The 25,585-nt window shown below is 38.5% G+C and overlaps 1 protein-coding gene across 5 annotated transcripts in view; it reads right to left on the bottom strand.

Annotated features, from left to right (window-relative positions):
• Positions 1–11,117: 11,117 nt before the first annotated feature.
• The window catches only part of LOC128700303 (coiled-coil domain-containing protein 85), a 32,231-nt gene continuing 17,763 nt past the window's right edge, over positions 11,118–25,585 (bottom strand). For all 5 annotated transcript variants that reach the window (XM_053793396.2, XM_053793394.2, XM_053793398.2 and 2 more), the window contains 3 exons: positions 14,963–15,232; positions 12,778–13,031; positions 11,118–12,063 (listed from right to left, as the gene is read on the bottom strand). In XM_053793396.2, coding sequence (XP_053649371.2) covers positions 12,019–12,063; positions 12,778–13,031; positions 14,963–15,232 — 569 coding nt within the window. In that variant the 3' untranslated portion in view covers positions 11,118–12,018. The remainder of the gene's footprint in view (positions 12,064–12,777; positions 13,032–14,962; positions 15,233–25,585) is intronic.

Genomic DNA, 25,585 nt, shown 5'->3' on the forward strand with positions numbered 1-25,585 from the left:
AATATCTTGGATTTCTTCTAACAGATCTCCGTCTAATATATAAAATTCATGTTTATTTTAGGTGTCCTTTTAATTTTAGCTTGGTGCACCTCTAAATATAAAACCAGCTGTAGATATACTGTACATGGTGTACCTTTGACAGGTTTCTTGAGTTTTCCTACTCCTGCAGCCCAACCCTGATCAACCAGGCTGTTGCTACTGTCAGTAGTGTTACTTGTACTGTGTTGTATATACGTACTTAGATAATCCCAGCTACTTTATAGATATGCTTCCATGCTAGCCGTGACATCACAAGACCCATCACATGTGAGCAGTAGGCCAGAGGCCTTGCGGTCAGTTCCTGCTAGGCATAGATTTTACAAACCAAAGCTTGTGGGTCCACTCCTCTAGACTCTTATTATACACCTCCAAGACATACAATGTGTGTATTAATTACTCCAACATCTCTTCACAAACCCCCACCTGGTTGATCTGGCAGTAAACCCATAGGGATCATATAATAAGGGTAGTTTTTATTCTTTTGATCAAGAATCATTAACCAGCCAGCATAGATACCCTCCCTTGGAAGGGGCCAACCATAAGATTTCATATATTATTAGTATAATCAAAACTAAGAACTAAACCCACAAGTCATACAGCAGAATCTCATTGAAAGTGTGCATACTGGATTGCTCATACCCAAAGCTTTTTTTTTTTTTTTTTTTTGGCTACACATTTTTAAATGAATGTCATTATTAGAGAGAATGGAGCCATATATAAAAAGATACAGCCTCTGAAACAAAATGAAGCCAAATTCAAATTACTATAGTAGTTTTGGGGAAGTGCTGAACCCATAGGGCTTATACCCCTGGGGTTTAGGAGATAAACAGGTTTGATTCAAGGAAGAAGAGGAAGGCAGCCCCAATTCTTATATTGGGAATCCTTCACTAGTATCAAAGCGCCGCAGTTTGATGGGACCAAACGAGAAAATTTACCATATTTTCCGGCATATAGGGCACACCTTTCCTCCCCGAAAAAGTCTTGGAAAAATCAGCTTGTGCCTTATATGCTCAATGTCAGGGTCAAGGATAGGCTTTGTGTTACACTTCAGCAGTTGCTTACTAATGTTACGTTATGACTGCTTGGAAACATCACCTTATGTCTCTTATTCTCGTGCGCCTCATATGCTGGAAAATACAGTAATTAAAATTATTATTATAATAAAAAAGAAGCACTAAACCACAAGGGTTATACAGCACACAGTAATTAGTAGTAAATTGGTAGACAGCAACCACCCAGGGAAGTACTACCGTCCTGCCAGATGACTGTGAAACAGAAACCTGTAACTGTTTTGCATGATGGTAGGATTGCTGGTTTCTTTTTCTGTCTCATAAACACGCTAGATAACAGGGATATCTTGCTACTCCTACTTGCACTTTGGTCACACTTCACAGACACGCACATGCATATATATATATATAAGCGATATAAGCGACTATTGGCAGAAAGGTGGGCTAGTGCAAAGATGAGTAGTGGGGGGGTTGAAGAGGGTTGGAATAGTTTTAAAAATGCAGTATTAGAATGTGGGGCAGAAGTTTGTGGTTATAGGAGGGTGGGGGCAGGAGGAAAGAGGAGTGATTGGTGGAATGATGAAGTAAAGGGTGTGATAAAAGAGAAAAAGGTAGCTTATGAGAGGTTTTTACAAAGCAGAAGTGTTATAAGAAGAGCAGAGTATATGGAGAGTAAAAGAAAGGTAAAGAGAGTGGTGAGAGAGTGCAAAAGGAGAGCAGATGATAGAGTGGGAGAGGCACTGTCAAGAAATTTTAATGAAAATAAGAAAAAATTTTGGAGCGAGTTAAACAAGTTAAGAAAGCCTAGGGAAAATATGGATTTGTCAGTTAAAAACAGAGTAGGGGAGTTAGTAGATGGGGAGATGGAGGTATTGGGTAGATGGCGAGAATATTTTGAGGAACTTTTAAATGTTAAGGAAGAAACAGAGGCAGTAATTTCATGCACTGGTCAGGGAGGTATACCATCTTTTAGGAGTGAAGAAGAGCAGAATGTAAGTGTGGGGGAGGTACGTGAGGCATTACGTAAAATGAAAGGGGGTAAAGCAGCTGGAACTGATGGGATCATGACAGAAATGTTAAAAGCAGGGGGGGATATAGTGTTGGAGTGGTTGGTACTTTTGTTTAATAAATGTATGAAAGAGGGGAAGGTACCTAGGGATTGGCAGAGAGCATGTATAGTCCCTTTATATAAAGGGAAAGGGGACAAAAGAGACTGTAAAAATTACAGAGGAATAAGCTTACTGAGTATACCAGGAAAAGTGTACGGTAGGGTTATAATTGAAAGAATTAGAGGTAAGACAGAATGTAGGATTGCGGATGAGCAAGGAGGTTTTAGAGTGGGTAGGGGATGTGTAGATCAGGTGTTTACATTGAAGCATATATGTGAACAGTATTTAGATAAAGATAGGGAGGTTTTTATTGCATTTATGGATTTAGAAAAGGCATATGATAGAGTGGATAGAGGAGCAATGTGGCAGATGTTGCAAGTATATGGAATAGGTGGTAAGTTATTAAATGCTGTAAAGAGTTTTTATGAGGATAGTGAGGCTCAGGTTAGGGTGTGTAGAAGAGAGGGAGACTACTTCCCGGTAAAAGTAGGTCTTAGACAGGGATGTGTAATGTCACCATGGTTGTTTAATATATTTATAGATGGGGTTGTAAAGGAAGTAAATGCTAGGGTGTTTGGGAGAGGGGTGGGATTAAATTATGGGGAATCAAATTCAAAATGGGAATTGACACAGTTACTTTTTGCTGATGATACTGTGCTTATGGGAGATTCTAAAGAAAAATTGCAAAGGTTAGTGGATGAGTTTGGGAATGTGTGTAAAGGTAGAAAGTTGAAAGTGAACATAGAAAAGAGTAAGGTGATGAGGGTGTCAAATGATTTAGATAAAGAAAAATTGGATATCAAATTGGGGAGGAGGAGTATGGAAGAAGTGAATGTTTTCAGATACTTGGGAGTTGACGTGTCGGCGGATGGATTTATGAAGGATGAGGTTAATCATAGAATTGATGAGGGAAAAAAGGTGAGTGGTGCGTTGAGGTATATGTGGAGTCAAAAAACGTTATCTATGGAGGCAAAGAAGGGAATGTATGAAAGTATAGTAGTACCAACACTCTTATATGGGTGTGAAGCTTGGGTGGTAAATGCAGCAGCAAGGAGACGGTTGGAGGCAGCGGAGATGTCCTGTCTAAGGGCAATGTGTGGTGTAAATATTATGCAAAAAATTCGGAGTGTGGAAATTAGGAGAAGGTGTGGAGTTAATAAAAGTATTAGTCAGAGGGCAGAAGAGGGGTTGTTGAGGTGGTTTGGTCATTTAGAGAGAATGGATCACAGTAGAATGACATGGAAAGCATATAAATCTATAGGGGAAGGAAGGCGGGGTAGGGGTCGTCCTCGAAAGGGTTGGAGAGAGGGGGTAAAGGAGGTTTTGTGGGTAAGGGGCTTGGATTTCCAGCAAGCGTGCGTGAGCGTGTTAGATAGGAGTGAATGGAGACGAATGGTACTTGGGACCTGACGATCTGTTGGAGTGTGAGCAGGGTAATATTTAGTGAAGGGATTCAGGGAAACCGGTTATTTTCATATAGTCGGACTTGAGTCCTGGAAATGGGAAGTACAATGCCTGCACTTTAAAGGAGGGGTTTGGGATATTGGCAGTTTGGAGGGATATGTTGTGTATCTTTATATGTGTATGCTTCTAGACTGTTGTATTCTGAGCACCTCTGCAAAAACAGTGATAATGTGCGAGTGTGGTGAAAGTGTTGAATGATGATGAAAGTATTTTCTTTTTGGGGATTTTCTTTCTTTTTTGGGTCACCCTGCCTCGGTGGGAGACGGCCGACTTGTTGAAAAAAAAAAAAAAAAAAAAAAATACATACATCTAGGTTTTTCTCCTTTTTCTAATTATTATTATAATCAAAAAGAAGCGCTAAGCCACAAGGACTATACAGCGCCTTTTCTAAATAGCTCTTGTTCTTCTTTATTTCTTCTATTGTCCATGGGGAAGTGGAAAACAATCTTTCCTCCGTAAGCCATGCGTGTCATATGAGGCGACTAAAATGCCGGGAGCAATGGGCTAGTAACCCCTTCTCCTGTAGACATTTACTAAAAAAGAGAAGAAGAAAAATTTTATAAAACTGGGATGTTTGAATGTGCGTGGATGTAGTGCGGATGACAAGAAACAGATGATTGCTGATGTTATGAATGAAAAGAAGTTGGATGTCCTGGCCCTAAGCGAAACAAAGCTGAAAGGGGTAGGGGAGTTTCGGTGGGGGGAAATAAATGGAATTAAATCTGGAGTATCTGAGAGAGTTAGAGCAAAGGAAGGGGTAGCAGTAATGTTGAAGGATCAGTTATGGAAGGAGAAAAGAGAATATGAATGTGTAAATTCAAGAATTATGTGGATTAAAGTAAAGGTTGGATGCGAAAAGTGGGTCATAATAAGCGTGTATGCACCTGGAGAAGAAAGGAATGTAGAGGAGAGAGAGAGATTTTGGGAGATGTTAAGTGAATGTATAGGAGCCTTTGAACCAAGTGAGAGAGTAATTGTGGTAGGGGACCTGAATGCTAAAGTAGGAGAAACTTTTAGAGAGGGTGTGGTAGGTAAGTTTGGGGTGTCAGGTGTAAATGATAATGGGAGCCCTTTGATTGAACTTTGTATAGAAAGGGTTTAGTTATAGGTAATACATATTTTAAGAAAAAGAGGATAAATAAGTATACAAGATATGATGTAGGGTGAAATAACAGTAGTTTGTTGGATTATGTATTGGTAGATAAAAGACTGTTGAGTAGACTTCAGGATGTACATGTTTATAGAGGGGCCACAGATATATCAGATCACTTTCTAGTTGTAGCTACACTGAGAGTAAAAGGTAGATGTGGATACAAGTAGAATAGAAGCATCAGGGAAGAGAAAGGTGAAGGTTTATAAACTAAAAGAGGAGGCAGTTAGGGTAAGATATAAACAGCTATTGGAGGATAGATGGGCTAATGAGACCATAGGCAGTGGGGTCGAAGGCGTATGGGGTAGTTTTAAAAATGTAATGTTAGAGTGTTCAGCAGAAGTTTGTGGTTACAGGAAAGTGGGTGCGGGAGGGAAGAGGAGCGATTGGTGGAATGATGATGTAAAGAGTAGTAAGGGAGAAAAAGTTAGCATATGAGAAGTTTTTACAAAGTAGAAGTGATGCAAGGAGGGAAGAGTATATGGAGAAAAAGAGAGAGGTTAAGAGAGTGGTGAAGCAATGTAAAAAGAGAGCAAATGAGAGAGTGGATGAGATGTTATCAACAAATTTTGTTGAAAATAAGAAAAAGTTTTGGAGTGAGATTAACAAGTTAAGGAAGCCTAGAGAACAAATGGATTTGTCAGTTAAAAATAGGAGAGGAGAGTTATTAAATGGAGAGTTAGAGGTATTGGGAAGATGGAGGGAATATTTTGAGGAATTGTTAAATGTTGATGAAGATGGGGAAGCTGTGATTTCATGTATAGGGCAAGGAGGAATAACATCTTGTAGGAGTGAGGAAGAGCCAGTTGTGAGTGTGGGGGAAGTTCGTGAGGCAGTAGGTAAAATGAAAGGGGGTAAGGCAGCCGGGATTGATGGGATATAGATAGAAATGTTAAAAGCAGGTGGGGATATAGTTTTGGAGTGGTTGGTGCAATTATTTAATAAATGTATGGAAGAGGGTAAGGTACCTAGGGATTGGCAGAGAGCATGCATAGTTCCTTTGTATAGAGGCAAAGGGGACAAAAGAGAGTGCAAAAATTATAGGGGGATAAGTCTGTTGAGTATACCTGGTAAAGTGTATGGTAGAGTTATTATTGAAAGAATTAAGAGTAAGACGGAGAATAGGATAGCAGATGAACAAGGAGGCTTTCGGAAAGGTAGGGGGTGTGTGGACCAGGTGTTTACAGTGAAACATATAAGTGAACTGTATTTAGATAAGGCTAAAGAGGTCTTTGTGGCATTTATGGATTTGGAAAAGGCGTATGACAGGGTGGATAGGGGGGCAATGTGGCAGATGTTGCAGGTGTATGGTATAGGAGGTAGGTTACTGAAATCAGTGAAGAGTTTTTACGAGGATAGTGAGGCTCAAGTTAGAGTATGTAGGAAAGAGGGAAATTATTTCCTAGTAAAAGTAGGCCTTAGACAAGGATGTGTGATGTCACCGTGGTTGTTTAATATATTTATAGATGGGGTTGTAAGAGAAGTAAATGCGAGGGTCTTGGCAAGAGGCGTGGAGTTAAAAGATAAAGAATCACACATAAAGTGGGAGTTGTCACAGTTGCTCTTTGCTGATGACACTGTGCTCTTGGGAGATTCTGAAGAGAAGTTGCAGAGATTGGTGGATGAATTTGGTAGGGTATGCAAAAGAAGAAAAAAGTGAATACAGGAAAGAGTAAGGTTATGAGGATAACAAAAAGATTAGGTGATGAAAGATTGGATATCAGATTGGAAGGAGAGAGTATGGAGGAGGTGAATGTATTCAGATATTTGGGAGTGGACGTGTCAGCGGATGGGTCTATGAAAGATGAGGTGAATCATAGAATTGATGAGGGGGAAAAGGGTGAGTGGTGCACTTAGGAGTCTGTGGAGACAAAGAACTTTGTCCTTGGAGGCAAAGAGGGGAATGTATGAGAGTATAGTTTTACCAACGCTCTTATATGGGTGTGAAGCATGGGTGATGAATGTTGCACCAAGGAGAAGGCTGGAGGCAGTGGAGATGTCATGTCTGAGGGCAATGTGTGGTGTGAATATAATGCAGAGAATTCGTAGTTTGGAAGTTATGAGGAGGTGCGGGATTACCAAAACTGTTGTCCAGATGGCTGAGGAAGGGTTGTTGAGGTGGTTCGGACATGTAGAGAGAATGGAGCGAAACAGAATGACTTCAAGAGTGTATCAGTCTGTAGTGGAAGGAAGGCAGGGTAGGGGTCGGCCTAGGAAAGGTTGGAGGGAGGGGGTAAAGGAGGTTTTGTGTGCGAGGGGCTTGGACTTCCAGCAGGCATGCGTGAGCGTGTTTGATAGGAGTGAATGGAGACAAATGGTTTTTAATACTTGACGTGCTGTTGGAGTGTGAGCAAAGTAACATTTATGAAGGGGTTCAGGGAAACCGGCAGGCCGGACTTGAGTCCTGGAGATGGGAAGTACATTGCCTGCACTCTGAAGGAGGGGTGTTAATGTTGCAGTTTAAAAACTGTAGTGTAAAACACCCTTCTGGCAAGACAGTGATGGAGTGAATAATGGTGAAAGTTTTTCTTTTTCAGGCCACCCTGCCTTGGTGGGAATCGGCCAGTGTGATGATAAAAAATAATAATTATCTCTTACTGTTATTATTTTTATATTTTCTATGACTGTGAACATAAAGCACTATATATCCCTCCTTTTATTACCTCATTCCACTATAAGTTACTTCATTAGCTACATTATTTTCTTCACTTTATGCAAGTTCTCTATTACATGATGCGCAATATACATTTATGTGGAGAACTGGTTTGCTAAATGTACTTTAAATTCATATTATGTATGTGGAATTAATTGGTCACACTACACATGTATGTACAAGCATATATATACACACACCTCTCTGGGTTTTCTTCTGTTTTCTTACTAGTTCTTGTTTTTGTTTATTTCCTCTGGGAAAGTGGAACAGAATTCTTCCTCCGTAAGCCATGCATGTCGTAAAAGGCAACTAAAATGCTGAGAGCAAGGGGCTAGTAACCCCTTCCCCTGCATATGTTACAAAATTCTTTAAGAGAAACTTTCGTTTTTCTTTTTGAGCCACCCTGCCTCGGTGGGATACGGCCAGTTTGTCGAAAGATTTAATATTTTGGAATAACTGAATAAAATATTAACCCTGATCTAATAAATGACTAAAAATATAATATTAGAATTTCTTTTAATTTGTTGAACTCTGCAAAATAAAATCAGTAGCCACATCAATTTTTTTTTTTTTTTAACAATTCGGCCATCTCCCACTGACCTCGTCACATGTTCACTTATTTACACTTTAATAATCCCACCGAGTGATTATTATTGTATTCACGGGGACACACTAAACTTGTTGGAATCATACAATGCCTGGTAAATAGGAGGCAGTTAGGCTTGATCCAAGGAAGGGAAGGGTAGCTCCAATTCTTTGGGCTGAGAGCCCTTCACCATCATCAAGAATCCACCCTTGAAGAGGCCATTTAGCAAGTACTGTCCCTGGAAATGCCTTCATCAATGGCAGGGATACGTCTATCTTGCTATTAGGCAATATCTCACCAAACACCATAAAATAGCCAACTCTCAAGGACCTATATCTCACCAACCACTGCAGGACAAAATTCTCAAGAACCAGCAATTGTCGAGGATGGTAATTTAAAATTCAACACCTACACTCAGCACATAACCAAGGTCTTCAAAACAGTGGGTATCCTCTCTAGGATACATTACTACATACCTCAGAACAATATACTTACTCTGTACTACTCTCAAATCTATCTTTACATCACCTATGGAATTTGTGCCTTGGGATCTACTGCAGCAAATCACATAAAGCCAATAACCCAACAAAGAGCTGCTGTATGAATGATCTCTCAAACAAGTGCTATACAACATATGCCCTCACTTTCAAAAGTTTAAACTTATTCAACATACAAATCATTCACTCTTACCACTATGTGTACTATATACACTGTATAGCTGTAGCAGAATTCATAGGTACAAGATTCAAATACCTCTTTGATATCCCCTGTGTACTATTCAACCCGAGTAAAAACTCTATGAATAAAAAAAGGCCCCAAAATTTGGATCTCTCTGCCTGAAGATTCCTAAGGTTCCATCCCTGACAACAGCTTTAAAGCTACTGCTAAAATGCACCTGCTTACCTTAACCCTTTCAGGGTTTCTGACGTACTAATATGTCTAGCATGCCAGGGTTATTGACGTGCTACTACGCGTAAATTCTAGCGCCTTCAAATCTAGCGAGAGAAAGCTGGTAGGCCTACATATGAAATAATGGGTCTATGTGGTCAGTGTGCACAGTACAAAAAAAATCCTGCAGCACAGTGCATATTGAGAAAAAAAAAACTCCGACCGTGTTTTTGGTTTAAAACAGTGACTTTGCAGTGTATTTTTGTATGGTATTTATGGTTGTATTCTAGTTTTCCTGGTCTCATTTTGTAGAATGGAAGACATTACAGAAATTAAGATGATTTTGATTGGTTTCACAATGAAAAGTACCTTGAAATTGAGCTCAAAGTAGCAGATTATTATTATCAAAGGGGAAGCGCTAAACCCGTAGGATTATACAGCGCCCGGGGGGGGATGTGGAAGGCATTCAGGCTTAATTCGGGGAACTGGAGCACAGTTCCAATTCCCTAAATCAAGAGCCCCTCACCAACATCAAGGAACCTTCCATGAGGGGATCAAAGTAGCAGAAATGTTCGATTTTTGCCAAAGTTCAAAAGTAAAATCATGCCACGCGTCCAATACACGTCAACTGGCGAGTCTAATACGTATTCCTTCATAAGTGTGCTGATATTATTTATACCATTTCTACACTAATGCAGTGGTCTGCATAACAATAAATCTATTTTTTGTGAGAAAAATTCAAAGTGGAAAGCAAAAGAAATGTAAGAGGGGCCTGGAGACGTGACTAATGAACAGAGAAAATGTTATTTTAGTGCCAGGAATGTCTGTCTTGTTTATTCTGGACCCTGTTTGGAAATTGGCATCTTTTGAAATTTGTGTGAAATTGGCAAAATTGCCAATTTCTGACCACTTTATTGGATAGTTGAAATTGGTAAATGGGTGGTTTCTTGTATTCATTCGATAGAAAAAACAGTTCTAGCGAAATAGTTATGATTTTTGTTGATTAGTACACTGGAATTGGCCAAAAATAGGGCTCAAAGTGGGCGAAATCGCCGATGCTTAAACATCGTCGAGACCGCTAACTTCGCGAGAGCATATTATTATTATAATCAAAAGGAAGCGCTAAGCCACAAGGGCTATACAGCTCGCGAGAGCATAATTCTGTAAGTTTTCCATCCAATTTCATACTTTTGGTGTCATTATGATCGGAGAAAGATTCTCTTATCATTTCGTAAGAAAAATTTTTTTTTTTCCCCGAAAAATTTTCAACCCCGAGAATATGTTTAAGAGAGGGCCTCTCAACCCGGAAAGGGTTAAAGTGATTCATGACATCAAGATACTATATCAAGCAAATCTTGAAATCTGCTTGTCATCCATTACTCCATCCTCCTGTACTTCTTGTATTTTCATTTTTTCTTCTACTCCCATATATTTATTACATGGTGCAATCCATTCTTTCAGATACAAGGTGTTTTACTAAAAATTTTATATAGTATTATTCTTGACCTTAACTCTCTATATCCATGTCTGCAGAAACAATATTCAGTGCACTTGTATGTCATTATATTTTACTGCAACTTAATAGTACCACTCGTCCTTTGATAACCAGACAGTTGTAACTTATTTTAAATTACAAATTATCTTCTAACCTATCTCTCTTTCAAGTTCCATGTATTGAACCCTTTAAACAAACAAACAAAATAAAAATACTATGCACATTTTAAGACTAAATTATGTTTTGCCCAAAATGCTGTAATGACATGGGCCTTCAGATTACTATTTTTTTTTTTTAACACTGGTTGTTTCCCACCAAGGCAGGGTGACCTGAAAAAGAAGAAACAAAAGTTTTTCTCCTTTTTACATTTAGTAATTTATACAGGAGGGGTTACTAGCCCCTTTCTCCCTATGTTTCTATGTTTTTATGTACAGCAATTTTGAAATAAAGACTAACTTGTAACCTGATTACTCCGAATAACCTTCATTAACCCTAATAATTTGCAATACAGTACTGTGCACAATTTGGGACATTTGGGTCAGAAAAATCAAGTGTTCAGAAAGGAAGACTACTGAACTGTAATGATCGACTGTACTACCTTGAGTTTTTCAATTCTCAGCTCTCAAGTAGGGCATAATATAACCTATTCCTAGATAAATCAGTAATACCTGCAAAAAGCTTTCTCACCCATGTGATACTTCAGGATGGAAAGAAAACATAATACACTTTTAATATATTCTTGAATCTTGAAAGATTACATTTTATCATCTGTACATTTTTTACATATAAAGTACCAAAAATAATCAATGCTTTATTAATAGTTTTTTATGGTAAAATCTGCTTATATATATATCTTTAGGACATCAATTAACGATTTCCACTGAGGTGGGAAATGCATACCCTTTTCAATAAATCATTAAATTTCCAGTACTGATATTACAAACATTTATTATGACAAAAACTATTTAACAATGATTGTATTCACATTCAAAAGAAACATGAAGTATCTTAAAATTAAGCAACATATACACTATACATTAAAGCAAAAAAATATTACCTTGTCATATATATAAAACTATGTACATTTAAGTAGGATGGTACAGTAATAGAATACTGAATTGGACATCTGTGAAGTACAGGAACAGCTAGAAAATATATAAATATATTAACTTTAGTAATAATTTTTATCAGGAATGTTTGTACCATTGGCACCTGAAAGTGAGATTCCAAGTTGAGAATACAATATACACAATAGACAATAGTAACTGGTAAGTTATGCATAAACACAAGCCTCATGACTCCACACTCCTAAGGAAGCTGTGTATCAACTCCTCCATCTGTTCTTCTAAAACTAGTATAAGAGGGTAGGAGACATGACATACTAGCTATCTGGAACTGGAATGGTATGTAAATAATGGTATGGTGGTGTACACGACTCACATACAGTGGATACTTTAATTTATGACAGTGTTATGCCCACACAGTGGACTTATAATCAAGATTTTATAAAGCCCACTGAGCAGGTGAAACAATCCTTAATTAAGGTATCCACTGCATCTAAGTGTCCTTTACTCCATACTAGCTACCTGCTGGGTATTACACCTGAGAGGCACCAAATATCTTGTTATCTGTTCTGACTTGGCACTTCTTCTAGCTTCTTCCACACCACCTGTCAAAACAAAGGTTATATATTTAGTTACAAATTATTTATCATCAAATAGTATTTACAATATATTTAAAATCTTTTAAATAAATTAATGTAAGATACTTCACAAATGCAATACATACCAAATAATGATTTCATACTAAAATGTATGTGCCACAAAGAATCATGCCTCAGAATCAGTCTACTAATCTCAGTGACAAAGGAGATTTCATGTACCACTAACACTGGAATACTATACTATATAAACCTGGCAGAACCCAGATAAACACCATACCGAAACCAAAGCTTGCGCATCCTCACTTCACAGAAACATTCATCTTTGGCACTCAACCCTGTGAATCTTCACAGCACTATTATCTTCATTACTTAGTCTTGTGCATTTTCATTATATAACATCATTTGCCGTCACATGACCCTGAAAATTTTTACTTCACAGCACCATACTATATATACAGTACATTTTATCTATCAACTAATTGCCTGTATTCCCATTACAAAAGCAACACCTAATGATAAATTTTCACATGTGGTCAGACGAATCTCTTTAAACCGTGCTAGTTGGCACTGCCACCAATGTTTTACATGTGCACCATATTTAACCACTCTTCTCACTTCATGCTCCAATTTAACCATACATTCTCTTGTCAAAGTAGTCAATAATTCTTTCAAGCTAGCATAATTTTTTAATGTGAAAATACTGTATTGTTGCAAACTTACATTACACATTTGTCTGAGAAGTGCCTTTTCTCCATCAGCCAGTGCTGCATCTTGTGGAGTGAGATGAGCACCAGAGCCTTGCTGAGTTTGTGGAGGAGGTCCTTGAGAAGGAGGAGGTCCTAAAGGAGCATGTGAAGCTCCTTCAAGTTGTTCCTGCACCTCTAATACTCTCATAGCCGCTGCAACAGATGTTGGACGAGACACCAATGGAGGTGGTGGCCCATCAAGGAGGTCATCATCACTTTCAGCAGAACCTGCAGAGTAAATTAAAAACATTACTTACTGCTCAAGCATAGGTGTAGTAAATATGAACCATCTCTGAAAACACAATGATAGTATGAATGATGGTGAAAGAGTTTTCAGGTGTTAAAAAAAAATTGTATTTAATCAGGTTATTAACTGTAGAAGCTAGATCCTAAAGCTATCCAACACAATGACTGACCTTAAGACAAATACACACTACATCTGAAATGATTTTAGTTACAGAATTTTACCTTTTCTAGATGAAACCTGAGGGAATTACAAACCAAGGAAAGCTTTTGTTGACACAAATATAAGTTCCTCTTGGGGCTGAAACTCAACTAAGACCATATAAAACATTACTGTATGAGGCCCTATGAAATGTACAGCCACACTTCATTCATCTGAATGCTATGTTTATGAATATTCAAATTCAATGGTTCCCAAACTTCTGTTAACTTTGTATCCCTCAACATTTTGTATTATTAACTGTGTACTCCTTTTGTACAGATGTGAAAAATATCTTTCTGCAAATAATGTCCGAGATAAAAACACAGATAAAACAACGTAACACCTCTAAATTTTATAAATATATAACTTCACTTTCTAACAGCATAGTTCCTAGAAAAAAAAGATCCCTGAGACTTTGAATTCAACCACAATATTTACAACAAAGAATCTTGCAAAACAAATTTTTTTTTTTTTAACCTTTAAACTGTCCATACGTAGATCTACAGTCACGTGCGTAGCGCTCCGAACGTAGATCTACGTTTTATTTTACATGCTTTCAACCTTGGCACGATAGCCATGAGTTGCCTAGACATGAGCAAATGGGTCTGTGCACTCAGTGTGTGCAGTATGACAAAATCTGGGGATGCCGGGAAAAATGCGCTCTTCATTGTAAACAAAAAAAAAAAAAAAAATCCCAAAATATTCAGAGCACTATGCAAGTGTATGTAGATCTATGTTTAGACAGTTTAAGGGTTAATCTCCCACCAAGACATGGAGGCCCAAAGAAGATAACACATTCATCATCATGCCTTCAATCACTTTGTCAGAAGTGTGCTGACATCATAATTCCGATTACCCTAAGATTGCAACATCCCTACACCACTTTCAGAGTGCAGGCACTGCTCTTCTCACCTCCAGGCCTCAAATCTGGTTAACTGGTTTCCCTGAATCCCTTCATAAAAATAACCTTGCTCACACTCCAACAGCATGTCCATTAAAGACCATCTGCCTCCATTCACTCCTATGTAACACACAAACATAGGCCTGCTGGATGATCGAGCCCCTAAAACATTTGCAATGCCTCCTGCACCCCCTCCCTCAAACCATTCCTGGGACAATGCCTAGCCCTCCTACCTTCCACCAGATACATATATATCCTCTGTCATTCTATCCCTCTCCATCCTCTCTACATGTCTAAACCACCTTAATAACCCTTCCTCCACCTTTTGAATTATACCCATGGTGAGCCCACATTGCCTTTTAATTTCTAGGCTTTGAGTTCTCTGCACGATATTCACACCACAGTCATAAAGTCATAATGAATGCATGGAGACACCAAGCTGTTTTGGGCATCAGAATAGAGATAAGGCTGTTAGGAGTGCATGGAGATGCCCAGGTAGATTCATGCATCAAGACAGAGATAATCATTATGAACGCAAGAAGACATCCAGGCTATTTCACGCATTTGCTCCATCCACAGCACATTTTACTCGAGTTCTCATGGCTTAGATTGCAACGATGACATTCTAAGAAAGTGATTATTGAAAAAAATACTTTGAACCATGCATAAAGATGATCAAAATCATTAACAATTATGCCATCACAATGCAACTCAAATTTTAACTTTCCCTATGTGGAAAAACTCCAACAAGAATTCTGCAAATTATGACATAGAAAAAGATCAAATACTTTAATATGATCTTACAAATCATACCTGGTCCTAATGGAGTTCTACTTGTCAGCCCTAACCCAACAGCTCTTAGATGATGTGAAAGGGAATATGGAGGTGGTTGAAGAGGTCGAGATCCCAAAGACTTTTCTTTAGAAAGGTTCTGCAATCCAACATGCAAGTCTACAGCTTCAATACCCTCTCCTTCAGGATGTATACGGTCAAGCTTGGAGAGTTCTTCTCCAAGTTGCTGCTTCTCTGTCTCTAGCATCATCACACGGGCTTCTAATGATCTTATATACGATAATACTTGTTCTGTAAAATAGAAACAAGATATTTTAAATATATAATCTACCATTGGTAAAAAAAAAAATATATTAAAAGATGGGGTGGTAGGGGAAGTGGAATATTCAAACGGCTACAGGAAGAAATCCAAATATTCTTCCTTGAAGCCTTTTTATCCACTTCTCCGAGGCTATGGGTCCCACAATTTACACCAGAGGTGGACCCCATCTTATCTACCATTCTATATTAAAAATATGTGTGGGGCCAAAAACCAGTCAAGAAAACTGCTTGCCATATAAACAATGTCCTCAACTGTGACAGGCTTTTGTCTATGCAGAAATGCATTTAATTTTTCTTTATTTTTTCAGGCTAAGGAGGCATATAATTTGTGATAAGTACCTTGTTCCTGTATGTTGTGCCAGTTACATGTATATCTATATTTGTGATTTATTTATGACAGCACACCACCAATTAATTCCATGAATTTGAAGGTGGTTTATAGATCGATTATCAGTGATAGTGGTTGAGCATATTCTAGCTTTCAAGCAACATTAGGATTACAGTGAATTCACTTCACATTCTCATACAGTTACTCTGGAATGCAGGCTCTTGTAGTTCTCCAGCAGTAGATCATGTTACTACAGAATGAAACTTCCTGGGACATAGTCAGTTATAGTTTCTAGGCTAATGAGGCAAAATTCATGACCATTATACCATCACAAATCTTTATCCCAGTTAAGGCAAGAATAATATTTTTATTTTGTTTACCCATAACAAGTTCTAAGGCCTCTTCTATCACTGCAGCCTAGCCTGAGGCCAGGCTTCCCTGCTGACTGCCTGGTCAACCAGACTTTTTGGGCCTATGGGCTGCTAGCACAGTTTGATTGACCAAGTGGTTAAGAGAAAAACCAGACCTCAGGCCAGTGCAGGGGTAGGAGAGCTCTTGAAAATGGTCACAGGTAAACAGATAAAGGAAGCAAAAATGCTGTTCTTGCCCTAACTGGGATAAAGGTCTTTGACGGTCCAAAGATCATGCATCATTCCTCTTAAGTTCTAGAACCGTAACTGACAATGTCCCAGGGTCCTGTTGTCCTAGACAACACAGTCAATGAGAAGCTCATAAAGATTTCTACCTGGATGGCTACCAACAAAGTTACTCTCAATACTGACAAGACCCTCTACATGTTGTTTTGGAATAAGGCCAAAAAAAAACTCATTTTTACAAAAAATAAAAAACTCACAAATAGAAAGACGAGATGAGGGAAAAGTGTTAGGGATACACCTTGAGTGCAACCTGAAGTTCAGCACTTTCATCAAACACATACCTAAGAAAATTTCCAAAACTGTTGGCATTCTGTCAAAAATACACTGCTATGTTCACAAACAATATTACTCACCTAAAACCAATAGTTACCCAACAGAAATCAGTTGTTAGCATAATCATACAATCAGGTTCCAGACAACACCCCCTTCCCCTCCCCCACTATTCAAAAGCTTTAATTTACTCAACATACAATGCATCTACACCTACTATGTATATTACATATAGAGAACACTTAGAACAAACTTCAACCCAGCACTCCAACTCTTCCTGGAGGGTTGCAACAGAATTAGTAAATAGTATACCACATGTTTGACTCAACCTATCTAGGAACTCCAAAAAATAAAGTACCTTAAAATTTGGAACTCCTTTCCAGAAGATGCAAAAAAATTCTCCTTTTGCATCTCTGGTATTCTGTAAAGCAGTAGTCCCCAACCTTCTGGTATGGAATGGCCAATTTAAAAAACCAAATTTGAAGGAGAGCCGTATTTTGTAATGATCAATATTGACATTATACTTGTAGCATTATGACATGGTAAAATAATTATACTGAAAGTCATAATATGTAACACAGATAAATTATATACAGTGGACCCTCGAATTTAGTAGTGCCTTTTCTGTATGCAAAACTATTTTTATCTATAAAATGTATTGTTTGTTAATATTTTTGGGTGTCTGGAATGGTTTAATTGGATTTACATTATTTCCTATGGGAAATATAAACAAAACATACATTGGTGGAATGATGATGTAAAGAGAGTAGTAAGGGAGAAAAAGTTAGCATATGGGAAGTTTTTACAAAGTAGAAATGATGCAAGGAGGGAAGAGTATATGGAGAAAAAGAGAGAGGTTAAGAGAGTGGTGAAGCAATGTAAAAAGAGAGCAAATGAGAGAGCGGGTGAGATGTTATCAACAAATTTTGTTGAAAATAAGAAAAAGTTTTGGAGTGAGATTAACAAGTTAAGGAAGCCTAGAGAACAAATGGATTTGTCAGTTAAAAATAGGAGAGAAGAGTTATTAAATGGAGAGTTAGAGGTATTGGGAAGATGGAGGGAATATTTTGAGGAATTGTTAAATGTTGATGAAGATGGGGAAGCTGTGATTTCGTGTATAGGGCAAGGAGGAATAACATCTTGTAGGAGTGAGGAAGAGCCAGTTGTGAGTGTGGGGGAAGTTCGTGAGGCAGTAGGTAAAATGAAAGGGGGCAAGGCAGCCGGGATTGATGGGATAAAAATAGAAATGTTAAAAGCAGGTGGGGATATAGTTTTGGAGTGGTTGGTGCAATTATTTAATAAATGTATGGAAGAGGGTAAGGTACCTAGGGATTGGCAGAGAGCTTGCATAGTTCCTTTGTATAAAGGCAAAGGGGATAAAGAGAGTGCAAAAATTATAGGGGGGTAAGTCTGTTGAGTATACCTGGTAAAGTGTATGGTAGAGTTATTATTGAAAGAATTAAGAGTAAGACGGAGAATAGGATAGCAGATGAACAAGGAGGCTTTAAGAAAGGTAGGGGGTGTGTGGACCAGTTGTTTACAGTGAAACATATAAGTATTTAGATAAGGCTAAAGAGGTCTTTGTGGCATTTATGGATTTGGAAAAGGCATATGACAGGGTGGATAGGGGGGCAATGTGGCAGATGTTTCAGGTGTATGGTGTAGAAGGTAGGTTACTGAAAGCAGTGAAGAGTTTTTACGAGGATAGTGAGGCTCAAGTTAGAGTATGTAGGAAAGAGGGAAATTATTTCCCAGTAAAAGTAGGCCTTAGACAAGGATGTGTGATGTCACCGTGGTTGTTTAATATATTTATAGATGGGGTTGTAAGAGAAGTAAATGCGAGGGTCTTGGCAAGAGGCGTGGAGTTAAAAGATAAAGAATCACACATAAAGTGGGAGTTGTCACAGTTGCTCTTTGCTGATGACACTGTGCTCTTGGGAGATTCTGAAGAGAAGTTGCAGAGATTGGTGGATGAACTTGGTAGGGTGTGCAAAAGAAGAAAATTAAAAGTGAATACAGGAAAGAGTAAGGTTATGAGGATAACAAAAATATTAGGTGATGAAAGATTGGCTATCAGATTGGAGGGAGAGAGTATGGAGGAGGTGAATGTATTCAGATATTTGGGAGTGGACGTGTCAGTGGATGGGTCTATGAAAGATGAGGTGAATCATAGAATTGATGAGGGGAAAAGGGTGAGTGGTGCACTTAGGAGTCTGTGGGGACAAAGAACTTTGTCCTTGGAGGCAAAGAGGGGAATGTATGAGAGTATAGTTTTACCAACGCTCTTATATGGGTGTGAAGCATGGGTGACGAATGTTGCAGCGAGGAGAAGGCTGGAGGCAGTGGAGATGTCATGTCTGAGGGCAATGTGTGGTGTGAATATAATGCAGAGAATTCGTAGTTTGGAAGTTAGGAGGAGGTGCAGGATTACCAAAACTGTTGTCCAGAGGGCTGAGGAAGGGTTGTTGAGGTGGTTCGGACATGTAGAGAGAATGGAGCGAAACAGAATGACTTCAAGAGTGTATCAGTCTGTAGTGGAAGGAAGGCGGGGTAGGGGTCGGCCTAGGAAAGGTTGGAGGGAGGGGGTAAAGGAGGTTTAGTGTGCGAGGGGCTTGGACTTCCAGCAGGCGTGCGTGAGCGTGTTTGATAGGAGTGAATGGAGACGAATGGTTTTTAATACTTGACGTGCTGTTGGAGTGTGAGCAAAGTAACATTTATGAAGGGGTTCAGGGAAACCGGCAGGCCGGACTTGAGTCCTGGAGATGGGAAGTACAGTGCCTGCACTCTGAAGGAGGGGTGTTAATGTTGCAGTTTAAAAACTGTAGTGTAAAGCACCCTTCTGGCAAGACAGTGATGGAGTGAATGATGGTGAAAGTTTTTCTTTTTCGGGCCACCCTGCCTTGGTGGGAATCAGCCAGTGTGATAATAAAAATAAAAAAAAAAAAAAATACATTTTATAGATAATAAAAATAGTTTTGCATACAGAAATGCACTACTAAATTCGAGGGTCCACTGTATATTGCAAGTGTATCTTTATCCCTTAAACTGTCCAAACGTAGATTCACGTTTGTTCGACATTTGAAAGTATGTAAAAAAACATATATTTTTTTTTTTTTACATTTGAAAAAGTGTAAAAAAACTTTGACCTACGTTTTATTTTTTGTTATATTTGAAAATACGTAAAAAACCGTAGATCTACTTTTGGAGCACTACGCATGTGAACGTTTGGACAGTTTACGGGTTAACTATTTACCTGAGGCATAACCACCCTCACTCTGGACCTACTAAGCATTGAGACTTGAAGCTGCCAGTTTTTTTTTTTTCTTTTTTTTTTTTTATCAACAAGTTGGCCGTCTCCCACCGAGGCAGGGTGACCCAAAACAGAAAGAAAATCCCCAAAAAGAAAATGCTTTCATCACCATTCAACACTTTCACCTCACTCACACATAATCACTGTTTTTGCAGAGGTGCTCAGAATACAACAGTTTAGAAGCATATACGTATAAAGATACACAACATATCCCTCCAAACTGCCAATATCCCAAACCCCTCCTTTAAAGTGCAGGCATTGTACTTCCCATTTCCAGGACTCAAGTCCGACTATATTAAAATAACCGGTTTCCCTGAATCCCTTCACTAAATATTACCCTGCTCACACTCCAACAGATCGTCAGGACCCAAGTACCATTCGTCTGCATTCACTCCTATCTAACACGCTCTCGCACGCTTGCTGGAAGTCCAAGCCCCTTGCCCACAAAACCTCCTTTACCCCCTCTCTCCAACCCTTCCCCTATAGATTTATATGCTTTCCATGTCATTCTACTTTGATCCATTCTCTCTAAATGACCAAACCACCTCAACAACCCCTCTTCTGCCCTCTGACTAATACTTTTATTAACTCCACACCTTTTCCTAATTTCCACACTCCGAATTTTCTGCATAATATTTACACCACACATTGCCCTTAGACAGGACATCTCCACTGCCTCCAACCGTCTCCTCGCTGCTGCATTTACCACCCAAGCTTCACACCCATATAATAGTGTTGGTACTACTATACTTTCATACATTCCCTTCTTTGCCTCCATAGATAACGTTTTTTGACTCCACATATACCTCAATGCACCACTCACCTTTTTTCCCTCATCAATTCTATGATTAACCTCATCCTTCATAAATCCATCCGCCGACACGTCAACTCTCAAGTATCTGAAAACATTTACTTCTTCCATACTCCTCCTCCCCAATTTGATATCCAATTTTTCTTTATCTAAATCATTTGATACCCTCATCACCTTACTCTTTTCTATGTTCACTTTCAACTTTCTACCTTTACACACATTCCCAAACTCATCCACTAACCTTTGCAATTTTTCTCTAGAATCTCCCATAAGCACAGTATCATCAGCAAAAAGTAACTGTGTCAATTCCCACTTGGAATTTGATTCCCCATAATTTAATCCCACCCCTCTCCCGAACACCCTAGCATTTACTTCTTTTACAACCCCATCTATAAATATATTAAACAACCATGGTGACATCACACATCCCTGTCTAAGACCTACTTTTACCGGGAAGTAGTCTCCCTCTCTTCTACACACCCTAACCTGAGCCTCACTATCCTCATAAAAACTCTTTACAGCATTTAGTAACTTACCACCTATTCCATATACAATGGACCCCCGCTTAACGATCATGTCCAAATGCGACCAATTATGTAAGTGTATTTATGTAAGTGCGTTTGTACGTGTATGTTTGGGGGTCTGAAATGGACTAATCTACTTCACAATATTCCTTATGGCAAAAAATTCGGTCAGTACTGGCACCTGAACTTACTACTGGAATGAAAAAAGTTCGTTAACCGGGGGTCCACTGTACTTGCAACATCTGCCACATTGCTCCCCTATCCACTCTATCATATGCCTTTTCTAAATCCATAAATGCAATAAAAACTTCCCTACCTTTATCTAAATACTGTTCACATATATGCTTCAATGTAAACACTTGATCTACACATCCCCTACCCACTCTGAAACCTCCTTGCTCATCCGCAATCCTACATTCTGTCTTACCTCTAATTCTTTCAATTATAACCCTACCATACACTTTTCCTGGTATACTCAATAAACTTATTCCTCTATAATTTTTACAATCTCTTTTGTCCCCTTTCCCTTTATACCCATATAAATCATGCACAGTCGATATTTTGAGGTGGCTAGTTGTAATTCAATAATGAATATATTGTTATTGCAAAGGGTTTAGCTCATGAGTAACTGGAGTGTTCATTTCATTCATAACACCTAAAAATTTAAATATATGTATAGAACAATTTCTAACAATCGGTGTACACATCACCGTGGTGTAGCAGGTGCTACATGTGCTACTAGATAAACCGGCACTGACCAGAAGTGAAAGGTGGTTATTACAGGTGGCAATAAGGGTTTGGTATAAAATGGCTTTAACCCTTTGACTGTTTTGGTCATATACATACATCTTACGAGCCACCGTTGTTGACGTATATAGTATACTCATAAATTCTAGAGGCTTCAAATTAAGCAGGAGAAAGCTGGTAGGCCCGCATGTGAGAGAATGGGTCTGTGTGGTCAGTGTGCACCATATAAAAAAAATCCTGCAGCACGCAGTGCATAATGAGAAAAAAAACTGACCGTTTTTTAATTAAAATACCGACTTTGTGGTCTATTTTCGTATAGTATTTATGGTTGCATTCTCGTTTTCTTGGTCTCATTTGATAGAATGGAAAACATATTATAGAAATAGAGGTGATTTTGATTGGTTTTACTATGAAAAGAACCTTGAAATGGAGCTCAAAGTAGGGGAAATGTTTGATTTTTGCCGATGTTCAAAAGTAAACAAATGATGTCTTTTTCCAATAAATGTCCAAGTAGCCATTCTAATATGCAGTCATGAATGGGTTGACATTATTTATACAATTATTACAATATTGCAGTTGTCTACATAACAGTTCTATTTTTTGTTAGAATAAAAATTCAAAATAGAAAGCAAGAGTAATATCAGAGGGGCCTGGAGACGTGACTGATGAACAAAGAAAATGTTATTTTAGAGCCAGGAATGTCTGCATTGTTCATTCTGGACCCTATTTTGAAATTGTCATATATTTTAATTTTCGTAAATTGGCCAAATTGTAAATTTCTGACCATGTTATTAGGTAGTTGAAATCGGTAAATGGGCAGTTTCCTGTACTCAATCAATAGAAAAAATAGAGTTATAAAGAAATAGCTATGAGTTTGGTCGACTGTAACAATGGAATTAGGGCTCAAAGTGGGCAAAATCACTGATTCGTAAATATCACCGAGGTCACTAACTTCCCGAGAGCGTAATTCTGTCAGTTTTCCATCAAATTTCATTCTTTTGGTGTCATTACAATCGTAAAAAGATTCTCTATCATTTCATAAGAAACAATTTGGGGGGGGGGGGTGTTGAGACACCTCAGGATTCGGGTTGCGACAGTCAAGGGGTTAAATATTTTGCAACTGTTGACACTGTGCAGTGTGGAACCTACATAAAAGTGAATTCATAATTTCATGAGAGGACTGCATTCATTTCCAAGAAGGCATCGGGCTGCAGGTTGGGGATTCCTACTAAAAGTATTCATAGAAATAAAGTTTGTCATTATTATAGCAAGTTTTATTCCAGCAGTAATGTGATCAACAGCAAGAGCTACAAGAACCTGTGGTGCAGGGTAACTATGTGAAAACTTGAAGTACAAGTACAGTGGAACCTCGGTTTTCGTATCCCCTAGTCTGAATGTAAAACTATATTCTCTATAAAATGTATTTTTTGTTAATATTTTTGGGTGTCTGGAACGGATTAATTGGATTTACATTATTTCTTATGGGAAATATCAACAAAAAATACATTTTATAAAGAATACCTATAGTTTTGCATACAGACTAGGGCATACAAAAACCAAGGTTCCACTGTACTGTAATCTGTAATCCTTATGTTGCTGAAAAGTAACATTAGGATTAGGTACTCGATATCTATGGACAAATTCCAAACCCATCAGATTAATTGGTGGTAAGCTGTCATAAATAAATGGTGAATATAGACAAGCCTGCGACCAATTTCTAGAGTTCCTCTACCCTTGCATCTCAATCGGAGGCCAAGTTTTGTTGACTGCCTATTAAACTAGGCTGCTGCTGTTAGCAACACACAGGTCCACAAAGCCATCATAGCCTGGTTGACTTGGCACTTTGAGCATTTGAGTTCAGTTATAAAGCTGATTATTTAATGTGTTTATAAGAAATGCTAAGCCTGTGTGAGCTATTCAGTGCAAGAATCAGGGGCTCAATCCTCTGCCTGCTAATACCTATCCATCTGGTGTGAGTTTTGCAGTCATATATCAGAGCTTGTTGCTGGGAAGGAGGGCATGGTTGCCGAGTCCTAGGATGCCTAGTGAGAATTGTCTTAACATTTATTTGCTAATGATTACAAGACTGATATAATACACACTGGTTATGCAATAGAAAGAAGAACTGCACAATGAAAGATTATATTTGTGAAAGTGGGAGTAAGAGAACAAACGTATTCTTGAGGGTCACTGGACCCCACAAAGTCCTAGAAAAATAAAAAAAGGCAGAAAGGCTAGTCATATGCTGTACTGTAGTCTGAATGCCTGAGGTGGCAATTTAGGTTTCATGGCATAAAAAGAAAAAGCTGATAGACCCACCAGATGCCTACACCACATTCAGGAATTAGCAGTTTCAGGCATACACTTGACATCTTACTGTCCCAGAAAGCCTATCACTGTCCCAGTCAAGGTCAGGCCTCAAGCAACTTGTGCTAAATTAAAAATCTTTGATTAAATTTTCAAATTTGAATTTTCAGAATTTATACTCAAAAGACCACTGACTCTTGAATTTCAAATAATAAAAACCCTGACTAGGTTTGTTTTGCATATGTGTTAAAGTTTTCTCTCTAATTTTTTAATTCCATATTATTCCATGTTATCTATGGAGGCATAGAAGGAAATGTATGAAAGTATAGTAGTACCAACACTCTTATATGGGTGTGAAGCTTGGGTTGTAAATGCTGTAGTGAAGAGATGGTTGGAGGCAGTGGAGATGTCCTGTCTAAGGGCAATGTGTGGTGTAAATATTATGCAAAAAATTCAGTGTGGAAATTAAGAGGTGTGGAGTTAATAAAAGTATTAGTCAGAGGGCTGAAGAAGGGTTGTTGAGGTGGTTTGGTCATTTAGAGAGAATGGATCAAAGTAGAATGACATGGAGAGCGTATAAATCTGTAGGGGAAGGAAGGTGGGGTAGGAGTCGTCCTCGAAAAGGTTGGAGGGAGGGGGAAAAGGAGGTTCTGTGGGCGAAGGGCTTGGACTTCCAGCAAGCGTGCGTGAGCGTGTTAGATAGGAGTGAATGGAGATGAATGGTATTTGGGACCTGACGAGCTGTTGGAGTGTGAGCAGGGTAATATTTAGTGAAGGGATTCAGGGAAACCGGTTATTTTATATAGCCGGACTTGAGTCCTGGAAATGGGAAGTACAATGCCTGCACTTTAAAGGAGGGGTTTGGGATATTGACAGTTTGGAGGGGTATGTTGTGTATCTTTATATGTATATACTTCTAAACTGTTGTATTCTGAGTACCTCTGCAAAAACAGTGATTATGTGTGAGTGAGGTGAAAGTGTTGAATGATGATGAAAGTATTTTCTTTTTGGGGATTTTCTTTCTTTTTGGGTCACCCTGCCTCGGTGGGAGACGGCCGACTTGTTAAAAAAAAAAAAAATTCTATTAGGATATTTGGAGTGTCGAGTAATTAACTTTCTTCTTCAATAGCCATCTACAATTTCATTCTATACAGAAATAATTTGGTATACTCTCAATAAAACTTACAGTAATTTATTCAGATTATATATATTTCTCAAACAAAATTTTTTTATTCACTGATTTGGGGTTACGGAATTATTTTCATGATGTTTTCCATGATGTCAAAAGGTTTCTGGTTTATGTCCCACTCAATGTCCCTTGTACTGAGCTTTAACCTGGATAGTGTATATGTAATATTGTCTGAACCTCT

Source organism: Cherax quadricarinatus, chromosome 54 (genome assembly GCF_038502225.1).
Source record: "Cherax quadricarinatus isolate ZL_2023a chromosome 54, ASM3850222v1, whole genome shotgun sequence".
NCBI classification, from domain to species: Eukaryota; Metazoa; Arthropoda; class Malacostraca; order Decapoda; family Parastacidae; genus Cherax; species Cherax quadricarinatus.